At 37.1% G+C, this 26575-nt stretch overlaps 1 protein-coding gene across 2 annotated transcripts; it reads right to left on the minus strand.

The window, feature by feature from the left end:
• Positions 1-4060: 4060 nt before the first annotated feature.
• On the minus strand, positions 4061-11728 carry LOC130950492 (aminodeoxychorismate synthase, chloroplastic-like). 2 transcript variants are annotated; one of them, XM_057879004.1, is made up of 14 exons: positions 11613-11728; positions 10575-10995; positions 10200-10331; positions 9602-9669; positions 9291-9355; positions 9060-9126; positions 8384-8641; positions 8156-8282; positions 7601-7926; positions 7280-7359; positions 6909-7011; positions 6024-6106; positions 5240-5857; positions 4061-4869 (listed from the first exon to the last, which is right to left on the minus strand). In XM_057879004.1, the coding sequence occupies exons 2-14, from the start codon at positions 10909-10911 to the stop codon at positions 4389-4391; spliced, it is 2745 nt and encodes a 914-aa protein (XP_057734987.1). In that variant the 5' UTR covers positions 10912-10995; positions 11613-11728; the 3' UTR covers positions 4061-4388. The 2 variants fall into 2 exon arrangements, with proteins under 2 accessions (XP_057734987.1, XP_057734988.1); XM_057879005.1 differs by lacking the exon at positions 10200-10331.
• Between the last annotated feature and the right edge of the window lie 14847 nt (positions 11729-26575).

A 26575-nucleotide genomic window follows, 5' to 3' on the forward strand; every position in this document is an offset into this window, starting at 1 on the left:
AAAAAAAAAAATAAAAATAAAAGAATGAGAATGCAAAAGTGTGCAATGTTTTCTCAATGTTTGTTGAAGGCAACAGTGCTGATGCAAAGTAACCTGCAGTTTCTTTGTTCTTCACATATGAGAAAGAAAGAGAAAGAGAGAGAGAAAGAGAGAATAAAAATTATTAGAGTAATCATATGATGTAAGGTGCAGGCTAGGCCCGGTTCCTCAGTGTTTGATGCCACTGCTGGCAGATTAATTGTACTCTTCAACTCTGAGAAAAGTAGATTCTATACTATTCCTGTCTCACTTTGCTTATGGGAATCCATCAACCACTTCTTTCTCCATTTAATTCTCCTTTCTTTCTTTCTTTTTAATTTTTTTTTGAATAAATTATTATTTATATCCATAAAAGATTATATAAAAATAAAACGATAATTGTAATTACAGGAGATGGTCTCCGTATATCAAGAATACTCGAAATATTAATTACATAATTGGTCTATTAGAATATTTTTGGCACATGTAAGCCATCTTCCATAGTTATAATTGTCATTTTATTTTTATATGAGTATATTTGTCAGCGTATGTATTTTTTATGAATACAAATAATAATTTATTCATCTTTTATTCGTATCTTATAATGTTAATATTTATAAAAAAATAACAGAATATTTAAACTATTACTTCGTTTAAAAAATTGAGCAGAAATTAAGTGAATAAATTAAAAAATTATATATATATATATATGTGTGTGTGTTATATCTAGCTAGATGTAACAAATTTTATTTTGATGTTGATAAGATCTATGCATAATTACTTTTTTTTTTTAAAAGTGCATATTGCATATTATGAATTTTAACTATAGCATGCATTCTGATTTGTTGTCCTTTTAGATGGGTTCCGTGAATTGTTGGACTAGAAAATAAATTTGTGTCATGTTATAGATATATGAATTATATGATATGCTCAAAGCTTTATAGAAGAGATAAGGCAAATTCTGTAAGATTCTTCACTGCCATATGCAAACTGCGGTGTCCTCTACTCCTCTTGTCTAGTTGTGTGCAAGCTAAGTACGTGCCATTATATTTACATATATGATATAGGAAGAGTTTTAAGTGTACAGAAAATACTAGTGTTTTAAGTGTATGTGCCATTATAAAAAAAAAATATATAATATATATTAATTGAAATTAACGATTAAAATAACTGAAACATCCATGTTTCGGATACATTTGAAATCAACGGTTATAAGAGACGTTTGGAAGAGAAATTGAAATTGACTTGAGATAGAGAGATAGTAATTGAGTGATAGAGATTAAATTAAGTTTTTGTATTGTGTTTGATGTAAAATGTACTAGATTAAATTATGTCTCATTATTATATTTAATTTAAGATAAATATGAAAGTTAAAAAGTAAATTTGAAATTTAAAAAGTTAAATAAAAATATTTTTTAAAAAAATATTATTAAAATTTCAGTTTTTATGTCTCTACTTTCTTAAAATATTTAAAAAACTAAAGTTTTGTATTTTAGAATTAAAATTTTAGTTCTAATTTCTAATCATTAAACACAATTATTGAGTTTTAATTCCTCAGTTTTAATTCCAGTTTGTAAAACCAAACGCTACCTAAGATATTAAGAATAGTATATGTGAGTCTCTTTTCTTTTTTCGAGCAAGCAAATTAAAAGGGGAGAGGAAATAACAAACATAGGAGAAATTAAAATCACATTGGATAAGACATCAATGTAGAAAGAAGAGGAAATAAAAAAAATGAAACAAGATACACAAAACAATATTGAATTATTCATTCCTAATGGCAATGCCAAAGAGAGGGTATGGCATCATAACGTAGAAACCGATCAAATTGCAATGCTTTAACTCTATTTGTAATGAGGTAAAAATATTACTTATCATGTAATTTATTTAGATAGTTATAATTATTTTGTCAAAATTTTGGTTCATGTGCTATAAAACTCCACTTTCCTTTTTTTTAGCTTAATACTTACTTATAAGAAAACCCTAATTAGTAAACACTTGTGCATTAATTAAAGAGTTTTATTTTGATATATTAATAGTGTAAAGTATTTTATATAATCGTATAATTACATCTATTTTTTTGATAATCATTTACGTAATGAAATAAAAAATAGTTATTTTTATTAATGTGACAGTTATATATTTAAATATAAGTGTAAAGCTATTTTACATTTACATTAAAATTAAATTCTTAATTAAATTCATACAACACAACTTTTTAATTGTGTTTTGCCGAATATTTTGCTAGAAGCTAAGAAGTTATGATAATCTTCCCTTAATGAAGTGAGCAAAGTATACATGTATAACTAGCTAATATCACTGATTAATATAAGACTACGTGAAATAATCACCACCCAAGTCTATATATATATAATCAGGTTGTGACTAGCTTTTATTTCATAGCATAATAATATAATACTAATAATAATTCATCTTGAATAAGTCCTCCATGTTCCTTCTAAAAAAGACAAGGATTTACAATGAAATATAAAAAAATATTTTAAATAAATAAGTAAAATAAAAGATTAAAAAAAGAAGTTGCATTATTATAAAAGAAGAAATTGAGAAAAACAAAACACTCTTAATAATTGGATGGCGACTAGAGAGTCACAAGGTGGCTTTTTATCTTTTTTATTTTTTTTCTTTTCTGAAAAAAATAAAAAATGATCTTATGGTATCTCATCTCTGCTATTTGTAATTTGTCTTGTTTTAGGGAAGAGACATGGATCTGATGCACAAGGGGAGCCCCCTTATGGGCAAGTGTCACTTCATTCTTAGTTGTCATCTCTTACACATGTTTATACTCACTTATTTTAATTTTTAACTCTATAAATTAAATTACAAACACAATAATCACATTGTTAACAATCATCACGATTATTTTTTGCCAATTATTCTCAACTAAATAACATGGTAGGAATAAGTGAAGTAGCTGGAGAGAGGTTAATTAAGAGTCGTTTTCTAAAACACCTTTTCATTTTTGAAATTTCAATACTTCTTGCTAATATATTTTTTGTCAAATTATCACATGTAAAAGTAGATGAGTAAATAGTCAAAATTATTCCTAAAAGATTATTTATTCTCTAAATTGATTTTCGAAAGATTTTTTTAATCAAATTCGTCTTTCAAATATTTTAAGTTAGTCATATTAATTCTCCTGTCACTTTTGTTGCTGACAATATCAAAATTTGGTGATGTGACATATTAACTGATACCACATTGACTATAATACACACCTGACACTCCTAATTAGCTGTTAGTGTGATAAATTTATGCAATTAAATCAAATCAAGGCCAGATTGAGAAGGACCTCGAGACATTAAAATTTCTTAATTTAAAGTTGATTTAATCTAATTTCATAAATTAACCCTATAAATAGCCAATTAAGATTATCAGGTATGCACTATAATATAATTTAACATGTCATATTAGTAAATTCTAATATCATGAGCAATAGAAGTGACGGATGATTAAATGTGATTAATTTAAAGTATTTTAAAGGTCGAATTTGATTACAAAAATTTTTCGAAGACCAATTTAAAAAACAAGTGATCTTTCTAAGACGAATTTAACCATTTAATCCATTTTTTCATAGGCCAACTCAAAGAAAGAACTGTTGTGATCTAAGCAATGACATCATGGCTGAATATTGATATTACATGCTGGTCATAAATTGTTGCTGCCGTTGGAGTTTCATTTAAAAAAAAAAAAAAATACCTAAATCTTGTGACCTTACAACGATTCATGGTCCTTTGCCAAATGAGAACATTGAGGTGCTCCTACTAAATCATTGCACTAATCAAGCAATTTATGAATTAATGACTAGTGAGGGTATTAAGATTATTGTAAACATTTAAACATCCAAGTCAACAACACCGCATATCAAATTGCCTTCTCACATTTTCTGAAAGTAAAATGATCCTTCACAATAATAAAATTAAGGCAACAATAATAAACCACTCTCATTCCAAATAAACATCTTTCTAATAGTAAATGATTTTATTATTATTCATGTAGCAGCAACATAGTAGCATAAACAGTATGAGGCAAAGGTGAGTATATTATATATATGAATAAAATTGTCACCAAACTGCAATGTAATAATTCATGTATACAAGAAACTGGGGAAATTACAGTATACAGAAACCTATAGTACAATGCAGCCATTGCTACAACAGAATAACAAGACACTCTTCAGATTGAAAGGAAAACCAATTGAATTCTAACCCCAAAACAATTGAATCTAGTACCTATACCAAAATACTCTTTAATATTCCTTCTATGTAAAGATTAAATAATTAGTGGGATGATATGAAATAAATGCTTTGATTTAAGTTTGTTGGGGGAAGTTGTTGTGTGACATCTCAAAACTATTCAAAATCTATCACTGCCTTTGCTGGGGCTTTTGTTTTCAGGATCATCTCTTTGTACTCGTCTTCGGGGTTCGACAACGAAACAATGGCACCTCCAGCTCCTATTGAAGCTTCACCATCATGTATAATCACCGTTCTTATAACAATATTAAGATCAAATGTCTGGTTATACGAAAAGAATCCGATACAACCGGAGTATATACCTCGAGAACAACTTTCAATGGAATCAAGAAGTTCCATCGATCTCAACTTCGGAGCACCAGTCATCGAACCACCTGGGAATGCAGCTCTTACGCAATCTACTGCACTGGCGTCAGACCTCTTCTTCCCACGAATCGTGCTCACCATTGTGTGAACAGTTGCATACGACTCCACATCCATGAGACGTGGCACATGGACAGATCCTGGATCACAGACCCGACCGAGATCATTCCTTAGAAGGTCCACAATCATCAGATTTTCAGCTTGATCCTTTTCACTGAAAGAGAGAGCAAGCCAGTTAGTTCATAACATATTCACCCATCTTCGTCTTAAACTACTAGCATGTTAAGATTTCGGATTCTGTTAATTTAAGAGTTTAATTTTCTTGGACAGCACATGTCTATAGATAAAATATTCTGAACTACATACACAACTTCATTTGCAACCAAGCATAGGTCATCACACATTTCAAAGAGTCTTGATAGTTTTTCAAATCACAGAGGCATCAGCTAAACTCTGAGAATCAATATATCACATGATAAAACAACTTTCGAGAAAGTGAGAAACCATAGTTTAAGCTGTAGTAGCAATATTTCAGGATATGATGATGAAAAGACCTAAATAGTACCCAGAGAAAAGTGGATCACCTGAGTTGCAATTTCAATTTGAGTTGCTCATCTTCCTCGGCGGTAGCACCACGAGCTATTGTACCCTTAATGGGCTTAGCTTCTAGGATATTATTTCTATCCAACTGCAAGAACCTCTCAGGGGAAGAGCAGCAAATACACAAGTTTTCCTTCGGAAAATTAAGCCACGCAGCATAAGGTGCTGGATTCCTTTCTCTCAAATGAAGATAAAGTCCAAGAGAGTCTAAATTCTCGATCGGTTTCCTCATCTGAGTTGTGAGGCACAACTCATAGCTTTCTCCATCTTTAATGTATTCCAGGCACTTCTTTACATCCTCAATGTACTGCTCTCTAGATTTTTCAGCTGCAAAACCGGCCCTTTGTGAGGAACAAGTTAGAGGATGAAGATACTGCTTTTCTGACCCCATTATCTCAGAGCCATTTAAGTTCAGAAGCTTCTCCTCAGCATCATCCAACCACTGTGTCATGCTTGAGCTTTCTTCATGTATAGCCAATATATAAACATTGTCATTTTTGTGGTCAACAGCTACAAGGCTGTCGACAAAGAAAAAACAAGCATCTGGAGTTTTGGATTTGTGACGATTAGATGCGACGCCACATTCAGTTTTGAGGTTATACCTGCATCAGAGGAAATTCATAGATGAGAAAGAAAAGGTGATCGCATGCACAAAATAAAGAGATCACAATTAGAAAGGCACAACTTGAAAGAAAACAATGCTATTGCTTGAACTAAGCATTTAGTTACTCAGTGTAGACATACAATAGCTTTGAGTTTACCACCTACCCGATGTAACCAACATATCCACCATGAAAGTCAAATGGGAGACCTTCGTAATCTTTTTCATCATAGTGATATGATTGAAGCTCCTGCCAAATGAAGAAGGCAATATATTTACATGAGAAGAAAAAAGAACATATTGGATTATGATAATTAAATAAATGAATATAGACCTGTTAATATTGGGAAGATACAAGTTTGTACAAAGAAAAATACAAAGTACACAAATGAAGGCTGTTCAAAGAAAAATTATACTTTTTTGTCTCTGCTCAGTTTACTTTATCCTGCATCCTACATACCCCTTTCTTCATTTCTAATCAGAAGAGCAAAATTCAAAGCCATATATGGCATTTTATTGGTCTAAACCACAATCATGCACATTAAGGATCTTTATTATATATGTCATATCTACATATTTCTTGTTTATTAATTGGGATATACACATTCTCTCCGGAGAAAGAAATTTCATTGGAGAAAAAGGGGACAACATTGCAAAGGAAGGGCAAAATATCCTCGAAAAACCAAACCAAAGAAACTAAACATGACAAGTGTCAAGGACCAACTATCTTGAAATCTTAAGTTGTTGGGCAGGAGCCATTGAGCCAATACTGATTTTATATCTCTAGTTCTCTACCCTCTAGCACTCTCCTTCAGACTATAACTTTTTGGCATTGAAAGATAGGCGTGTGGGCCCATTTTACCTTCTGCTTAAATTCGACGTAATTATGGTACATGGAGATGATAAGGATAGTATTCCTAATGAAGACTCTGATCCCATGTCAAGATCCTATGTTCTAGGAACCTTATGCAAATAGAAAAGGATTAGGCATAGCCCTATATCTCTTAAGGTACAATAAAGAAGTTGATCGGTTCCAAGGTACATCTACAAACCTTGTTCAAAAAATCAAAGAAACCTTCTTCCAAGAATCTTGTTTCAGTGGAACCTTGACAACTTTCCATTGACAAGTAGCCACCACCTTTCGAACACCCATCACTGGAAAAATAATGAAATATACATTATTCATCTAAGAATGTACCGAAGAGTAAAAGGTATGACCATTGTAATGGTAAATAGAAAGGTTTTTTCATGTCAATGCATCAATGCAGATAACTATGACAATGCATGATGCATAAACTGAAACACAATGCATGATGATGATGACGATGATAGAGAAAAATAATCTATAATAATGAAGAGAATCGATGAAAAGAGAAGAGATAATTACAAAGTAATTTAATAGTAAAGAGTATAAATTTCAAACCTTTGATCAGATAATCTGAAAGTCAATTGCTTCCAAAGTGGTCCACCTTTTCCTCCCATGAATGAGAAGCGTGCTCTTCCCTAATTAGGATGGCAAGAATAATGTTAAATATAGAACAGTAAGTTGCGGTGGAAGACGTGGCATATAGATTAGCACAGATGATGAGATGCAAGTTGTATAAAAATTAAGAGTTTCATGATCCAAGTGAGAAAAGATCTACCATGTGGAAGATGATTAGAATAAGAGCTTTCTGTTACTTATCCAAAATCACTGAAAAGGAAAGGAGGAGAAAGAAAAACAAGGAATTCATATAAAAAATACCTTCTCTGTGGAAGAACTATCCAACCAGAAAGTGTTTTCAGGTTCACGTCCAAACAACCCACAAAATATACCTTTCGCACCACCGACTTGACTAGCCAGGTGAGTGTATTTCCTCCATTTCAACTTCAAACATTTTCGATCAGTTCTTGCATGATGAACATTTGCAACGTTGAACTTTTCTAAACGAGTCATCTCAGCATTATCATCTACCATATGTCGATGACCATTAACTACCTTATTTAGCTGATCAACTTTACTGTTCTCTGAATTAATACTTCTATACGAATCTCCACAATGTCTACTAGCACTTGAAACCTGCATGTGTGCTAAAGAAAGTTTACTGCTCAAGTAAATTACATGGAACTCAATGGTAATAAAAATAATAGTAAAAACATGGAAACCATGTTACAAAGATTTGAGTCACTTTGGCATGACCGACATACTGGTTAATATTTGTAGCACACCATGCAAGAGGAGTGGCCACACAAAAATAATTTGATAAGCACACGTGTCAGAATGAATTTGCATTTACATACAAAAAGTTCTTCGGTTTACCGTAAGAATGAACACATTTTTCTCTGCTTTGTGATGATCTGTATCTCAGCCAATACTCATTTGTAATATCTCTGAAATTCTTGAATATTTGACTTCCATGGAAGGTTGCAACACTCTCTGGATGAAACTGAAGGTCAAAAGTGTTGAGTTGAACATAGTTCATAAAAAAGATTAAACCAATAAAAACAAAGACCGACATTATAATTAAACAATGTCTGTACATAACACCTGCACGCCATAGTGCGGTCTTGTGCAATGCTTGATCCCCATAAGAACTCTTGGACTTCTCGTTGTTCCATTTTCTGCTTTAGGTGAAAAAGAATCAACGAAGACATTTTTATCTGTTTGTGTTCCAAGAGCATTGGAGATGTTATGATCCTTCGGCCCAACAAATGGATGTGTGCTTGAGGAAGACGTCCAAGCTATTGGAATGAGCACTTCAGGAAGTGATTTAGAATCTATAACCAATGAATGATATCGAACCACCTGAAATATGGGATAAAGAAGTATTACTACTGCTGGTGGTAGATTAGATAGATCTTGTTTAACTTTTGACAAGAATAAAATGAATTAACCATAAATTGCAAGGGACTAATTTACGTTAATAATCCAATCATGGTGCACCATACATAATATTCTGATATTATCAACAAATTATCTAACTGCAGAGCCATTTTTTCACCCTGAAATCCAAATTATCATAATGAACTACAATATGGGGCATTTGGTTTGTGAAATGTTCTAGAGTTTCTAAATGCAACAATCTTTGGTTAATATTGAATAACTTTTATGTCTCAATTATGAATATGATAACTTCAGGATTGAATACTACGTGAATATTTGAATTCTTTAAAATGTTTGAGGATTCAAATTCATTATCTTTAGGCTATAGTGGCAAACATACCTTGAAACCTGAATTCCTGCCAGATGGTATGCCATGAAAAAGCTGGCAGCCGCCATGCTCAACTTCACTACATGGTAGAAAGAGATAAAATGCAAGAAGTAAGGAATAAATATTATAATATTATACCTATAAATGACATTTTAATTTACGTGAATTCATCTTCCTGATGATAATAAGTACATAATAATACTGAAAAATCAGCATACAAGTTTCTGAATTTTTGGGTCATACCTCAAACGCCCATGGATTGGTTCGGGCGCATGGACAATGTGAGCTCCATGAACATATCCCAATGCCTACCAAATCATATCATCAAAAAGATGAGTAACAATATTAACTTTAAGATACTATGTAGCAGTAGGTAACATGTGAAAACACGCCAGGATTTTACAAGAGAAATTGGTGAATAACTCCATAGCCAATATCAATTATTTGTGGACAAGGATTAGTTTACCATATTATCAAACAATAGACCATTATATTGGTCCCGGGGAAAGAGGGGAAGGGAGAGCGTAATCAATGCATAAAGTAGGAGAAAATACCTGGTGTCCGAGGCAAACACCCAAAACAGGTATATCCCAGCATTTATGCAGTAGTTGAAGACAAATACCTGACGCATACAAAATCATTTCCTATTAAGATAAAGAATCTCGACACCTCATAACACAAAGATCAACACACATACTACATTAAAATTATAAGATTAAACTATGAAAATTATATCTTTTAAAAACACATATAGGCATAGTTATGCCGACAATCCATTCTTTTGAGGATATTTCACTTATATGGTTAGAAAAAGGAGGAGTTGAATCTGCGAATTGGGACTTTGGAGGGGAGGGGAAGAGGAGGAAGGGTTTGTAGCATAAAAATTCATAATTTGACACCACAAACCTTTTCTTTCCTTCCAGAACCCCAACTCACAAACAATCCCCTAAAAAAAATAGAAAAGTCAAAAGTGTATCTGTGGGAAAAACTGAAGTAGCATCCAATGACAATATACAAATACTCGTCTAAGATGATGAAGTCATGCATAAAGACCATCAATCAACAAGTTTACCAACTTATTTTTCGGTTGCATCTTCCAGAGAAGTAAATAAATGCATAATGGGAACTCCACAAAGACATCCATGTTCTCACCTATATCTTGTGGGCATGCTGGAGAACCAGGTCCAGGCGATATTACAATGTTATCAAATGCATTTTCTTCATACAAGTAATGGCTAAGTTCTTCCCATATCCAATCATCATTTTGGATTACCACAGGAGGGACTGGCAAAATTTAAAACAAAACCAGCTATTTATTTTGATTCTTAATTACAAGATAATTCATTTCTAAACAAGTGGGAAGCTAATTATTCACTCCAGATATATATATTTGAATCTTTTGAATCTATATATAAAACAGCAATTCTAAGGAGAGAATCTAATGATTGACCATTACAACACTACCATTCTGCAGATCTTCAACTTTAAATCACATCCACCTTCAAAGGAAAGATAAAAATGGCATACCTCCATTAACAACAGATAACTCCTGATATATGTTATATGTGTAGCTGTCATAGTTGTCAATCAACAATGTTCTCACAAAATCTGGCTTCTGTAAAGGCAAAGGCACCTGTAGCCTTTTTTTTCTTTTAAATGACTCTTCTAACTGACTATGCATCAATTGGCAAGATATAGTCACATTCTTTCTATCATAGTTCGATGGCTGCACATCATCTTTCTTAATAAAACAAGAGACTCTCACCGACGGTTTGAACAAAAGAAAGTTCACATTTGCATATTGAATATTTTCACTTGTTGGACAAGTGAGCTCAGAAGGCAGCAACCGCAGAGCAAGGTTCATTTTTCGTATCGAAAAAGTGTCCGAAAAACTGGATTGGATCTGAGCAAGAAGCTGCAGCCTCCACACCACTGCCAACACCACCTTCTGCAGATGAAATATGCATGCAAAATTCTCAGTCTATGATCTAAGCTCTGAGCTCTGTGCTGTGTGCTCTATTTTTTTATGTCTTCTAAACTCATAAAATGTCACAAACTAAGTGTTAAGCTCATGTCAGTGTACATCTGTCAATTTAACGAGCAATTATATGCAAAAACCAGTTTTAATCACATTATAGCAACTAATAAAACATGTGAACCTCTAAATAAAGTGAACATATGGAGAAAAAAATGAAGTTTGAATGGGGAAAAAAGTGATTTTGAAAACAGCCCAGAATGCATTTCAACATGAAAAAATGAAGAACAAAGAAACAGAGACACATATGTAGTTGTTGATAACTAACACAAACACAATTTTGTTCCTGCTATTTTGGATTTTATGGAATAGAAGTTGCAGATTCAAGAGATCACAAAGGGATGCAAAACTCAATGAGCCAGATCACGTAAGAGAAAGAAAAAGATGAAAAGAAACAGAAGATGAAGAAGCTGAAAGTAACAAATTGGATTTAGAAACAATAAGCAAGCAAAGAGAGAGACGAAATGAAAGAAAGGAAAGTGTGGATACCAAAAGGCGAAAAGGAAGAAGGAGGAGAAGGAGATAGATACCGCAGTTTACGGAAGAAGCATGGTTGAAAGAGATGGTGGCGAATGGTGACGAAGGCGGTGAGGATTCGGAGCGGATGGTGCAGATACATGAAGAAGAATCAAATCACCTCACTTTATTCTATGGCGAAAACTCAAATGCCTCCCATAAAGTTGATAATTGAAAATAGTTAAATAATTTGACTAATTTGACAATGACTTTTAAATATCAATTTCACGTCAAATCAATTCTGCAACTAAATTTTTACCATATTCTAATATTGTGACCATGCCACTCAAAATGTTTTTTTATTTTTTCGATCATAGCATTTTTTTTCTTATTCGTGAATAAATAATTCATTATTTTATCGCTCAATATTTGTTGGTACAAACATTTTCATTTATCGGTGCTTTTGTCAAAAACATGAAGGACAGTAACCTATTATTTCTAGTATGAAAATTTTAAATATTGATAAATTTATTTATAAAAAAAATAGGATAAAGTATTAAATTAATTTTTTAATTTTTATATTTGGTTGTAATTTTATTTTAGTGTTTAAGATTTAAAGTGTCTTGAATTTAAAAAAGTTTTATTTAGTATTTTAGTTTTAAAGTTAAATAATTAATGAAATATCTTACATGATGCAGTACAAGAACAAAGTCAATAATTTAGTTAACATATTTTATTTAAATTGTAAGATAAATGATAAATAAATGTATTGATGTATTTATAGTTAATTTTGTATCTTTGGAGCTTGTACTTGTTTTCTAAATTATCGATATTGTTCTTATACTGTTGTCATGTAGGATATTCCATTAATTATTTAACTTTAACCTGACAGTGAAATTACATTAAAACTAAATGAATTTTTTTTAATTCAAATAAAGACACTTTAAACCTTAAGAACTAAAACAAGATTATATCTAAACGAAAAGGACCAATTTATTACTTTACCCAAAAAATTATAATTATATTTATGAAAAATAAATTTTATATGACATAATTATTCCTATACTAAAAAATTACTTAAAATTTTTAAATTATTTTTTTAAACTCTAATTTCAATACTTCTTTTTTAAATCTCAACTTTTTTTTTTATTTTTTTCATAAATTTCATCATTTTTATCATCAATATTACCACCACGGTCACTACTAACCATCATCTTCACCTTCTTTCTTTTTTATTGTCATAACAATACCATTATTACCACTAAACTGCACTATGTTCTATGCAAGTAAGAACACACCTGGATTCTTATATAATTTCACTCGGCATGCTAATTTATTTCGAGTCTCTCTTTTGCTAATGACACACTTAAGCACTCCTGAATTTCACATTATCTATCTCCATGTTGCTACTTGTTACGGTGGGTAACCGGAGATTAATAAGATGGATGACGTTTGATGGCCCAAGTGTATGAAGGAGGAGAACTCCGGGTGTGTCTGCAACTCGGGAGGCTCCGTCCAACTTGCTCGCGTGCAGGAATGGGGGGTGGTACCTGCAAAGACACTCCGATGCCTAAGTTAGCAAGGGTGTGAGCAGGTCTAGAGAGTATTGGGCCTAGAAATACCTGATTGGTGTCAGTGTACTTATAGTGGTGAGCCAATAACCACCGTTGGTGTAGTGCCATATCTTTAGGGTGTTAACTATCCCATTATCTTGGGGAGGTTAAGATATGGCTTTATGAAGTGGTTAGAGAAATTTTCGGGGCGGTTACTCATTTGAATGAGTGTTTATCTGCCAGCTAATCTCATAACCGACTTCTTCATACTAAGTCGTGGTTGGCACCGACTTCTTAAGTGGAAGTCGGTGCTTCGCTAGGCTTAACCTATTGGATCAGGCCTTTTGGTTGGACCTGGGCCCTTAGCATTGGGCCAGGGTATGAACAGTGCCCCTACTTGAGCCCAAGATCCTTTTAAGGCTTGGGTGCAAGTATTCAACTCGGGTTTGTAGCCGACTTTCACGGGTTTTGAAACCGACGTGATTTTCGCGACTTTTTGTTTCTGACAGTTACGTCAATTCAAGCGTCGTGTCTGTTGAGGGATCATTTAGGGATTGAGGGCTTTGGTAACGGTGCAATCTCATTAGTGACTGCCTCGTTTTTACCATTATGCCCCTTAGCCTATTTATAAATACTTTCCCTCTTCTTTCGTTTTTCCGTTTCTGCAATCTTTCAAACTTTTCTTTTTCCCTGCTCGTGCTGCATTCTTGTGTTCGAAGATTTCCGTTCTTTCCAACCTTCGTTTCTTTGGATAAAGGTTAGTTTTGTTTCTTCTATGTCATGCTTCGCATTTGCATGTTTTGTTTTGTGAGTAGATAGGTCGACCTGTAGATTCTGGCTTCGCATCTCTCCTCTTAGGGGCCGTGTTTTTTTTTTTTCTTTTCTTTTGTAGGTTTCTGCCACTTTTCTTTGTATAAAAAAATGGCTTCCGTAGATGTTCTTTCTTTGTGGGTTGATGACACTGTTCTTGGGGAGGAACCCCTGGTCGATGCTGAGTTATCACTCATCTTCGTACTCATCACCGGCTCTGTACTTCGGAGGAGGACGAGCCAAAATATGAATTGATCACCCGGGTCCTGAAGACCGGGTCTGTTTTGGGAGGGTTAATGAGGCAGTTCCTCATTTTTTCTTCATGTATGAATGTATGATCACCCGCTTGGGGTTTTCCTTCCTTTCTCGGATTTTGAGATATTTTGCACCACTGTAAAGTTGCCCCTACTCAACTTCACCCCAATTCTTGGGGTTTTTGAAGATCTACCAGTTTATTAGCCATGCTGGACTTTCCGACCTCTTTGAGGATTTTCTTCTTTCTTTTCCATATGACCAAGCCCTTTAGTGGGCTAAACAACAAACAGCAGTGGGTATCCTTCCGAGCCATACAAGGTCGGAGGATTTTCACCCTTTTTGACGAATCTTTTCATGACTTCAAAAACTATTTTTTCAAAGTTCAAGCCGTAGAGGGTCACCATCCCTTTTTCCTGGATGAACATTCCTCCCCTCGCTTTCCCCTTTATTGGTTGCCGGCCTCCCCTTGTGAAAAGTATGGTCCAGATGACCTAGACGAGGTGGAGGCGGCTATTGTGGGGTTTTTCCGAGAAGCGTGGGGAAGGTCCCCATACTTGGATACCAGAAAAATCCTTCAAGGAACGCCGACCTTTGTTCAAACTCAATTAGGTAGTGCATGCATTCTTGATTTCCGAGTTGTTTCTACCGACTTTGAACATTACCGACTTATGACTGTTGGTCGTTTTTCTTGTAGATATGGCAAAGAAGAATGCTCAAGAGGCTTACCAAAGGGTCCAGGAGGCTAAGGCGAAGTCCCGGGCTAGATCGGGAGGTGCCAGGGCGATCACCTCTCCTCCTCCTCCTCCTCCTACAAATACTGGGACTCCCTCTCAACCTATTGTTATTTCTTCCTCAAGTTTGTCTCGACCACCCCCTTCTGCCCAAATTCTCTCCGAGCCAGAGAAGAAGAAACGCAAGACTTCAGAGTCTGGCCCCTTCTTCTTTTGATGGTGGGGTTAAGGCGGATGCTTTGGCATTCGTCCGAAAGAACATCTATCCTTTTATAAATATGGATGATGTTTCTGTTCGAAACCACCTCACCACCATGGCCGAGGAGAGTTTTAGGACAGCGGGTGTTTGCGACAAACTTTTGGACATTTTCGAGAAGACTCCCCTCAGCTCTTTGGGGGCATCCTCGAAGGTTGAGGAGTTGGAGGGGAGGATTCTTCTTTACGAAAAACATGAGAAGGAGTTGAAGGAGGAGAGAGATAAGTTGAAGAAGGAGAGGGATCACCTTAAGGAGGAGGAGGGTAAGCTGCGGGCTCAATGCACTTTGGAGGCGAATTTGAGGAAGACGGCACAAGACAGCTATCACAGTTTATTTCAAGATATTGTGGCCGTGAGGAAGGACTTACTGAATTCTCGGAACGCATACGCCGAGTTGGAGGACTCTATTGCCGATGGTGCCGAGGAGTCTTAGAGAATTTTCTTGGAACAAGTCAGAGTTATCGCTCCCGACTTGGATCTTTCTCCTCTACATCCTGACAAGGTAGTTATTGATGGCGCCATCGTGTATCCTCCTGTCCCCGAGGTTGTCTCTGAGTCAGATTTGAAGACTCGGGGGCAGAGGATTATTGAGTCTCCTCCTCGAGATCCTCCGAGTTCGTCCTCCGTTCCTCCGACTTCCTCTTCAGCTCCCCCTCCTGGTCCTGGTGGTGGTGGTTCCTCTACTCCTTTGAAGAAGTGATTTTTATTTCTATGGCTATATGGGGGCCCGGCCTGTGGGTCCCCCCTTTTTTAAACTCATTTATTGTTGTTGGTTTGTGTGAACAATTTTTGGCCTTTTAAGGCCGTAAACAAAATGTTCTGTTCGGTGCCCTTTTTTTGGATAAGGGCTCTTTCAAACAAAGGTGAATGCCCCTTTTTTTGGATAAGGGTTTTAAGTTACCTTTTTCGTGTATGCTTTTCTGGTTTTCCTGAATTCCCCTTAGCTTTTTCTTTGAAAACCTTTTGTTTTTCGTTGAGGACTTTTTAGGCGTCCTTGAAACTTCTCCTTAGGTTTTCCTATCTCTTTTTGTTATTCCTCATGCTCAGCTTTTGTTTTAGCGAGTTCTCATGACTTAGGTTATTTTTGCGATGCGTTTTTCCTCTACTCGGTTTTACACTTCGATCTATGGATCGAAGTATTTCCAAGTTTTCATACTCAGGATCTCGTTCCGACTTATGAGTCGGATTGTTTCCCGAGTTTTTATGATCAACTCATATAACCTCTTTACACCGACCTGTACCTCGTCGTTTTATCCTGACGACCATCTAGGTCGATTCATGGGATTTTCACGTTTTGTCGAGCTTAAGTCGGCGCGTTTCGTAGAAAGACTTAGAAAAATAAAGGAGGATATTTGTAAGAGATATTATAAATGAAAAAGATCTTTATTGATTGGGGAGGTACCTTCTTTCGCTACTAAGGGTTTTGATAGTCTGTTCCCTTAGTCTCTACTATGATGCGTCGTTAAAAATCCTTCTCCAGAAAAAACCCTTTTGGGAAAAAAATCATGAAGTTGGGAAAAGAGTACATCAGGGAGTAGAGTTCGCTTTTAACTATAGTACCTTTTTAAATTACAAGCATGCCACGACCTTGGTAGCTCAGTGCCATTTAGGTCGGTTATTTTATAATAACCTTTCCCTAACACTTCCTTGATCTTGTATGGCCCCTTCCAATTTGCGGCGAGCTTTCCTTCTCCTGATTTGTTGACTCCGATGTCGTTCCTGATTAGGACCAAGTCGTCTAGGGCAAATGTTCTTCGAATGACTTTCTTGTTGTACCTGGCAGTCATCCTTTGTTTTAATGCCGCTTCTTTTATTTGGGCCCCTTCTCGGACTTCGGGGAGCAAGTCGAGCTCCTCTTTGTGCCCCTATATGTTTCCGACCTCGTCATGGAGAATTACCCTTGGGCTTTGCTCATTGATTTCTATTGGAATCATGGCTTCCACGCCGTAGACTAGTCGGAAGGGTGTTTCTCCCGTGGCGGATTGGGGAGTTGTCCTATAAGCCCATAGCACCTGAGGGAGCTCTTCAGCCCAAGCTCCCTTTGCTTCCTGTAGCCTCTTCTTGAGTCCTGCCAGTATGACCTTGTTAGCTGCCTCGGCTTGCCCATTGGCTTGTGGGTGCTCCACCGAGGTGAACTGGTGCTTGATTTTCAGACTGGCTACTAGATTTCTGAAGGTGGCATCGGTGAATTGGGTTCCATTGTCTGTGGTGATGGAATAAGGTATTCCATACCTTGTGATGATGTTTTTGTAGAGGAACCTGCGACTTCTTTAAGCGGTGATGGTGGCTAGTGGTTCGGCTTCTATCCACTTTGTGAAGTAGTCTATTCCTACGATTAAGTATTTGACTTGCCCTGGTGCTTGGGGAAAAGGACCTAGCAAATCCATTCCCCATTTTGCAAAGGGCCAGGGGGAAGTGATACTGATGAGCTCTTCTGGTGGAGCTACGTGGAAATTTGCATGCATCTGGCATGGCTGGCACTTTTTCACAAAGTCTGTGGCATCCTTTTGCAAGGTCGGCCAATAGAATCCTGCTTGGATTACTTTCCTGGCGAGTGACCTTGCTCCTAGATGGTTTCCGCAGATCCCACTATGTACCTCCTCCAACACCTCGGTGGTCCTTGAGGTCGGTACGCACTTTAATAATGGCGTTGATATCCCTCTTCTGTAAAGGACATTTCTCACCAGGGTATAGTGTTGTGCTTCCCTTCGGATCTTTTTGGCTTCTTTTTCCTCTTTAGGGAGGATGTCGAATTTCAGGTATTCGACTAAGGGATTCATCCATCCGAGGTTTAAACCGACTACCTCAAGTGTCTCTTGTTTATCTTCTGTTTTTGCTACCGAGGGTTCTTGAAGGGTTTCTTGAATCAGGCTTCTGTTGTTTCCTCCTGGTTTGGTACTTGCTAATTTGGAGAGGGCGTCCGCTCTACTATTTAGATCCCGAGTTATGTGTTTGACCTCGGTTTCTGCGAAGCGCCCGAGGTGCTCCAAGGTTTTTTCCAAGTACCTTTTCATATTGGGGTCCTTTGCCTGATACTCTCCGCTTATTTGGGAGGTCACCACCTGTGAGTCGCTGTAGATTGCTACCTTTGTGGCACCAACTTCCTCTGCTAGTTTTAACCCGGCAATCAAGGCCTCATATTCTGCCTGATTGTTCGAGGCCGGGAATTCAAATTTTAAGGAGACCTCTATTTGGGTTCCTTTTTCATCTACCAATATTATGCCTGCGCCGCTCCCTGTTTTGTTGGAAGATCCGTCTACATAGAGTTCCCATGTAGTCGGTTTTTCTTCTTGTTCTCCTGCATATTCTGCAACGAAGTCGGCGAGGCATTGGGCTTTAATTGCTGTCCGAGTTTCATATCTCAGATCGAACTCGGAGAGTTCTATCGCCCATTGAACCATTCTCCCTGCAACATCCGTCTTTTGGAGGATTTGCTTCATGGGTTGGTTTGTGCGGACTCTTATTGTGTGAGCCTGGAAGTAAGGTCGCAACCTTCGCGAGGCTATCACTAAGGAGTAGGCAAACTTCTCAAGTTTGTGATACCTTAGTTCGGGGCCTTGTAGTACCTTACTGATGAAATAGACCGGGTGTTGTCCGACCTCGTCTTCTCTGATCAGGGCTGATGAGACAGCTCTGTTTGCTACGGATAGGTATAGAACGAGGTCCTTTCCCGGTATTGGTCGAGTTAAAATGGGAGGTTGGCTTAAGAATTTTTTGAACTCTTGGAACGCCTCCTCGCATTCCGGAGTCCATTCAAATTGGCATCCCTTCCTTAATAAGGAAAACAATGGAAGGGATTTTAGTGCCGATCCAGCCAAAAATCTGGAGAGGGCTGCAAGTCGGCCATTGAGCTGTTGAACCTCTCTCAAGCAAGTCGGGCTTTTCATTTCTAGGATAGCTCTGCATTTATCGGGATTGGCCTCAATCCCCCTCTGTGTTAGCATGAATCCTAGAAATTTCCCTGCCTCGACTGCGAAGGCGCACTTTGCAGGATTTAGTCTCATCCCATGCAACCTTATAGTGTTGAAGACTTGTGAGAGATCGGTTAAGAGGTCGTTTTCTTGCTTGGTTTTTACTAACATGTCGTCGACGTATACCTCCATTAGGCTCCCTAGATGGGGGGAAAACACTTTGTTCATCAGCCTTTGATACGTGGCTCCTGCATTCTTTAGTCCGAATGGCATGACCACGTAGCAATAGTTGGCTTTTGGTGTGATGAACGATGTTTTCTCCTGGTCGGGTTCATGCATCGGGATTTGGTTATATCCCGAGTAGGCATCCATGAATGACAGGTATTGGTACCCCGAGCTGGAGTCCACCAGGGTATCAATACTCGGTAGAGGATAAGGGTCCTTAGGACATGCCTTATTCAAGTCGGTATAGTCGACGCACATTCTCCATTTGCCATTCTGTTTCTTGACTAGCACTACATTGGCTAGCCACGTTGGGTATTTGACCTCTCTAATAAAGTCGGCTTCCAAGAGCGCCTGTACTTGTTCTTCTACTATTGAGGCTCGTTCTGGGCCGAGCTTGCGTCTTCTTTGCTGTACAGGTCGGGACCCTGGGAAAACCGAGAGCTTGTGGGACATGAGCTCGGGATCAATCTCGGGCATGTCGGAAGCCTTCCATGCGAAGAGGTCGGAATTAGCTCTTAGGAGTTCTCCCAACCTTTGTTTTAGGGTTTCCCCTAGGTTGGCTCCTATGTAAGTATTTTTCCTTCCTCCCCACCGACTTGTATCTCCTCGGTTTTTCCTCCCGGCTGGGGTCGCAGCTCTTCTCTGGCCCTCGTGCCTCCGAGCTCTATGGTGTGGACTTCTTTGCCCTTTCCTCTCAGATTTAGGCTCTCATTGTAACATTTTCTTGCCAATTTTTGATCTCCCTTCACCGTTGCTATTCCTCCTGGGGTTGGGAATTTCATGCAAAGGTGGGGAGTAGATACCACTGCTCCGAGGCGATTAAGGGTAGTCCTGCCGATTAAGGCATTGTAGGCTGACCCTTCATCTATGACTATGAAGTCTATGCTCAGAGTCCTTGATTTTTCCCCTTTTCCAAAAGTGGTGTGAAGCGGTAAGAATCCCAGTGGTTTTATTGGCGTATCCCCCAATCCGTATAGGGTGTCGGGGTAGGCTCTCAACTCTTTTTCATCTAACCCTAGCTTGTCGAAGGCGGGCTTAAAAAGGATGTCCGCCGAGCTTCCTTGGTCTACTAGGGTTCTGTGGAGATGGGCGTTGGCTAGGATCATAGTTATCACCACGGGATCATCATGCCCGGGGATTATCCCTTGCCCATCTTCTTTTGTGAATGAGATGGTGGGGAAGTCGGGTGTCTCTTCCTCGACTTGGTAGACCCTTTTTAGATGTCTTTTGCGAGAGAATTTAGTGAGGCCCCCTCCCGCAAATCCTCCTGAGATCATATGGATATGTCTCTCTGGAGTCTGCGGTGGTGGGTCTCTTCTATCCATGTCATCTCGCTTCCTCTTTCCATGGGTGTCCGACCTTTCCATGAGATATCTATCGAGCCGACCTTCTCTGGCCAGCTTTTCTATCACATTTTTAAGGTCGTAACAGTCGTTGGTGGAGTGACCATATATTTTATGGTACTCACAGTAGTCGCTGCGGCTTTCCCCTTTTTTTGTTTTTAATAGGTCTAGGGGGTGGCAGCCTTTCAGTGTGGTAAATCTCTCTGTATACATCCACTATAGAGGTTTTGAGAGGAGTATAAGAGTGATATTTTCTGGGCCTTTCGAGACCGAGTTCTTCCTTCTTCTTGACTTCCCTTTCCCTTTCTTTAGATGAGGGAGGGGGTCCAGGTCGCCAGCTCAGGTCTCTTAATTTTGCATTCTCTTCCATGTTGATGTACTTTTCGGCCCTTTCTTGTACATCGCTTAGAGAAACGGGGTGCCTTTTAGATATGGACTGTAAGAAGGGACCTTCTCTGAGCCCGTTGACTAGCCCCATTATGACTGCCTCTGTGGGCAGGTCTTGGATCTCCAAACATGCCTTATTGAACCTTTCCATATAGGCTCGCAAAGACTCTCCGACCTCCTGTTTTACTCCCAGGAGGCTCGGTGCATATTTTACCTTATCTTTCTGAATTGAAAACCTCATCAAAAACTTCCTTGAGAGGTCTTCAAAGCTGGTGATTGATCTTGGTGGGAGGCTATCGAACCACTTCATTGCCGCTTTCGATAAAGTGGTCGGGAACGCTTTGCATCTCGTAGCGTCGGAGGCATCAGCTAAATACATCCGACTTTTGAAGTTGCTTAGATGATGCTTTGGGTCTGTGGTCCCATCATAGAGGTTCATATCGGGGCTTTTAAAGTTTCTTGGAACTTTTGCCCTCATTATGTCCTCGCTGAAGGGATCCTCTCCACCCGGGAATTGATCTTCTTGGTCGTCGCGGGAGTTGTGACCCTTGAGGGAGGATTCTAGTTGTAAGAGTTTTCTTTCTAACTCTTTTCGCTGTTCCATCTCCTCTTTGAGGTACCTTTCAGTTTCTTTTTGCTTCTCCCGTTCTTGCTCCAATTGTTCTAAGCGACTGAGGACTAACCCCATTAATTCAGTTATGTGGGATGGTCCACCTTTTCCCGATTCTCGCTCGTCTGAGGGGTTAGCCTTCGGGTTTTTTACCCCGGAGGTGCCCTCTCTATTCTGATCATTAACTTCCTGGTGGAGAGTTACATCCGCATTGTCGTTACCTGCGTTCAGATTCTCTTCTTCGGAATCCGTTTCCGCATGTACTTCCTCGTGGGATCTATCCGCCATCGATGGATGATCTCTCGGGTCCCCGGCAACGGCGCCAATGTTACGGTGGGTAACCGGAGATTAATAAGATGGATGACGTTTGATGGCCCAAGTGTATGAAGGAGGAGAACTCCGGGTGTGTCTGCAACTCGGGAGGCTCCGTCCGACTTGCTCGCGTGCAGGAATGGGGGGTGGTACCTGCAAAGACACTTTGATGCCTAAGTTAGCAAGGGTGTGAGCAGGTCTAGAGAGTATTGGGCCTAGAAATACCTGATTGGTGTTAGTGTACTTATAGTGGTGAGCCAATAACCACCGTTGGTGTAGTGCCGTATCTTTAGGGTGCTAACCGTCCCATTATCTTGGGGAGGTTAAGATATGGCTTTATGAAGTGGTTAGAGAGATTTTCGGGGCGGTTACTCATTTGAATGAGTGTTTATCTGCCAGCTAATCTCATAACCGACTTCTTCATACTAAGTCGTGGTTGGCACCGACTTCTTAAGTGGAAGTCGGTGCTTCGCTAGGCTTAACCTATTGGATCAGGCCTTTTGGTTGGACCTGGGCCCTTAGCATTGGGCCAGGGTATGAACACTACTGTTCTGTAATCTTTCTCCAATGCGACTGGAATATCTATACTCATAATCAACTCACGTTTTGGAAAAAAAAATATTATTGCAGAACAAGATAAAGAAAAAGAAGAAGGACAAGTGAAATAGACGCTATTTGCTGTTATTATGTTCGATCATCATTATCGTTGTTGTTGTAATAGTAAAAAGGAAGAAGGTGAGACTGATGGTTAGTGGCGGCAGTAATGGTGGTGTTAATGAAGAAGGTGGTAAAATTTATTGAAAAGAATAAAAAAAAAGTTAAAATTTGAAAGATGGGTGTTGAGATTAACATTACAAAACGGTAATTTAGAGTTTTTAGGTGATTTTTTAGTATTTGATTAATTTTGTCATACATAACCCATCTTTCATAGATACACTTGTAATTTATTTTTTCGTGGATAGATATGTTAGCGTTTAAATTTTTTGTGGATAAAAAAAATAATTTACTTTATGAATTGAAGTATTTATGTACAAAGAAGGTGAAAGTATTAATATAATTTATTATTTTTAACTAACAGTTAATTTTATATTTAAAAATATAAATAAAAGTTATATTGTTAGATTATTAAACTACAAGAATTGAATAGAAGAAATATTATAGTATTTAATTTAACCGAAGGAATGTTAATGTCTTTTCAAAAAAATAAAATAGAAGTGTTTGAAAATTAATTTGTTATTAAAATATTTTTAAATTTTACATTTTAAATGTAAATTATTAATATAAAATATAATAAATAAATAAATAATTAAAATTTAGTTAATTAACAAATGAGGTAACTTTCCTTACTTAATAAAAATATTTAAAAATAAGTCATTTTTTATTGTTTTGCTTGTACAAATTAATATCTAAACATATTTTGTGAAATATCCTAATATATGAATGTGTAAAATATATTAGATTTAAATTTAAAAATCTTCAGTCATTTGTTATTATTTTAATTAATATAAAAAATTCAAGAATTCTATTTGTACAAAAAAATTAATCATTAAATAATTATTAGTATAAAAAAAATAAAATATGAATATATATTAAAAATAGATAATTTATACACAATATATTACAATTATTTTGTGATTAATTTTTTGAGTGCACCTAACATCTTTAAAAAAATATTTTTACTAATCTAATAATATAGGTCGAACCCCTATTAAAGGATAAAAAAGTTACAAGGCTCAACTTTGATGATAAAAGTTTCAACTTTCATATTCTACTTTATTAACAAAATTTTCTATTGAAAAGATCAATAATTTAAAATTATTATTTTTAGAACATTGATTGAAACAATAAATATAAAAATTACAAAAAGAATATTATTAAAATTTTATAAACATAATTTTTTTAACTACTTTCTTATAAATAAGAAATAAGAAAAAACATTTTCAGTTCCTCCAAAAGTCCAGTGATTCAGTAAAATCAAATATTTCAATTAATCTATATATAACCTATAATTGTAATTGTGTCTCTTGGATGTTTCAATAATTACTCATTATTATTATTATAAAAATCAGAATTTCTATGGCTACATTTGGCAAATGTTGGAGCAAATGAACCACTTTATCGTTATCTTAAAAAATGTACGGACTAAGCAAATGGTATATAAACTCCGCCTATGTTGCATTTGCAGTACATAGTTGGTCCCAAACCCGGATAAAGAAAAAAAATTGTGTTAGATTTTCGACAACTAACATAAAAATATAGTTAAATCCCCATGACATGAATCAAAGATATTATTGCGCTAAAACTAGGTCGTTGTCCGAAAGCAACGCGCTGTATGACTCGAGTACGGTGTGAAATGAGCAAGAGCCGTTGCATCGGTGTCCGGATGTAGTATTAAATGAGCAAGGGTTCTCGCGTTTTCGTGAACGGACGAGGGTAAATAAGCTAGTTCACAAAGTTGAAGATAAAAGTCGGAGCGATAGAAGGTTGAGATTTGGGACATTGAACATAGGCACTATAACAGGAAAGTTTATGGAGGTGGTGGACACCATGACAAGAAGGAAGATTAACATTATGTGCCTACAAGAAATAAAATGGGTTGGTGCGAAGGCTAGCAAATTGGATACTTCTAGTTTCGAATTTTGGTATACAGGAAATGTGAAGAATAGGAATGGGGTTGGAATTATTGTGGATAAGTAGTGGAAGAAGGACGTAGTGGATGTCAAGAGGGTGAGAGATCGGATCATCTCTATCAAACTTGTGGTGGAGGGAGGTGCTTTCCATGTGATTAGTGCCTATGCACCGCAAGTAGGTTCAGACAAACAACACAAGATAAGGTTTTGGGAGGATCTAGAGAGTTTGCTTTAAGACATACCTTTGGGAGATAAGATTTTTTTAGGAGGAAATTTAAATGGCCATGTTGAAAGAGAAGTGACTGGGTATGAGAGTATTCACGGAAGCCATGGTTTTGAGGTGATCAATGTCGAAGATAAAACTATTTTAAACTTTTCCTCAACCTTTGATCTTCTCATCGCAAATACATGTTTTAAAAAGAGAGACGAACATCTTATAACCTATAAGAGTGGCATGACAAGCTCTCAAATCGACTTCTTATTGCTGAGGAGAGTCGACCGGAAATTTTGCATTAATTGTAAAATTATTCCAGGAGAGAGTTTGACAACACAACATTGGGTGCTCGTCATGGATTTTCGGGTTGAGAAAAAGTTGAGGAAAAGACATCATACGAAAAACTCAAGGACGAGGTGGTGGCGGATGAAAGGTAAGGAACAAAAAAGCTTCCTAAAACGGGTAGGAGAAGAGGCAAAATGGGATGGGAATGGAAGCGCAGAAGAGATGTGGAGGGAGATGGCAGAAGTTATTAGAAGAACAGCAAAAGAAAGCTTTGGTGAATCTGAAGGAATAGGACCGAGAGACAAGGAGTCTTGGTGGTGACATGCGAATGTATAAGAAAAGATAAAGATAAAAAGGGAGTGTTTTAAAGAGTGGTCTTTATGCTGCAACGCAGATAACTGGGAAAGGTATAAGTCGGCTAAGAAAGAGACAAAAGTGGCTATAAGTGAAGCAAGAATAAGAGAATATGAGGGTCTCTACCAATCTTTGGGCACGAAAGAAGGAGAAAAATGTATATATAGAATCGCAAAGAGTCGTGAAAGAAGAACGAAAGATTTGGATCAGGTTAAGTGCATAAAGGATAAGGATGGAGAGGTGTTGGCTCAAGAGGAGAAGATTAATGAAAGGTGGAAGAGCTACTTCTACGAGTTATTTAATGAGGGACAGAAGACTCTTTTAAGCCTTGGTCGGTTATCCACAAGAGAAGAAGATCAAAACTTTGACTACTATCGAAAGATTTGAGACTTCGAGGTAAAAGAGGCTCTAAAGAAGATGAAAAATGGTAGGGCAGTAGGACCTGATAATATCCCGATTAAGGTTTGAAAGGGTCTTGGAGAAAAAGGCATCAACTGGTTAACCAAGCTTTTTAATGAAATTTTAAGGTCAAAGAAGATGCCTGATAAGTGGAGAAAGAGCACCTTGGTACCTATCTACAAGAATAAGGGGGATATACAAAGTTACGAAAACTATAGAGAGATCAAGCTCATGAGTCATACCATGAAGTTTTGGGAAAGGGTGATAGAACGAAAGTTGAGAAAAGAGACACAAGTAACAGAGAACCAATTTGGATTTATGTCAGACAGATCTACCACTGAAGCGATATACCTATTAAGAAGGATGATAGAGAGGTATCGTAATAATAAAAGGGATCTATATATAGTGTTTATTGATTTGGAAAAAGCGTATGATAGGGTGTTAAGGGAGGTCTTATGGAAGGTTTTAGAAAAGAGGAGAGTAAGGATCACATATATTCGTGCAATTAAAGACATGTATGATGGGGCCACAACTAGTGTGCAGACTCAAGGTGGTGTGACAAAGGAATTTCCTATTGGTATAGGATTATACCAGGGATCATCCTTAAGTCCATACATTTTCACATTAGTCTTGGATATACTCACAGAGCACATCCAAGAGCCTATGCCATAGTGCATTCTTTTTGCCGATGATATCGTCCTTATGGGAGAGTCAAGAGAATACCTAAATAAGAAGTTTGACTTATGGAGAGAAGCTCTAGAA

This window comes from Arachis stenosperma, chromosome 9, assembly GCF_014773155.1.
Source record: "Arachis stenosperma cultivar V10309 chromosome 9, arast.V10309.gnm1.PFL2, whole genome shotgun sequence".
In the NCBI taxonomy this organism is placed as follows: domain Eukaryota; kingdom Viridiplantae; phylum Streptophyta; class Magnoliopsida; order Fabales; family Fabaceae; genus Arachis; species Arachis stenosperma.

Coding starts and splice junctions, on each gene's coding strand:
- LOC130950492 (XM_057879004.1), bottom strand. CDS start 10,911: ATGAACCTTGCTCTGCGGTTGCTGCCTTCTGAGCTCACTTGTCCAACA. Junction 7,360..7,600: donor ATAGTTCTTCCACAGAGAAG/GTATTTTTTATA, acceptor CATCCTAATTAG/GGAAGAGCACGCTTCTCATT. Junction 5,858..6,023: donor GGATATGTTGGTTACATCGG/GTAGGTGGTAAA, acceptor CCTCTGATGCAG/GTATAACCTCAAAACTGAAT.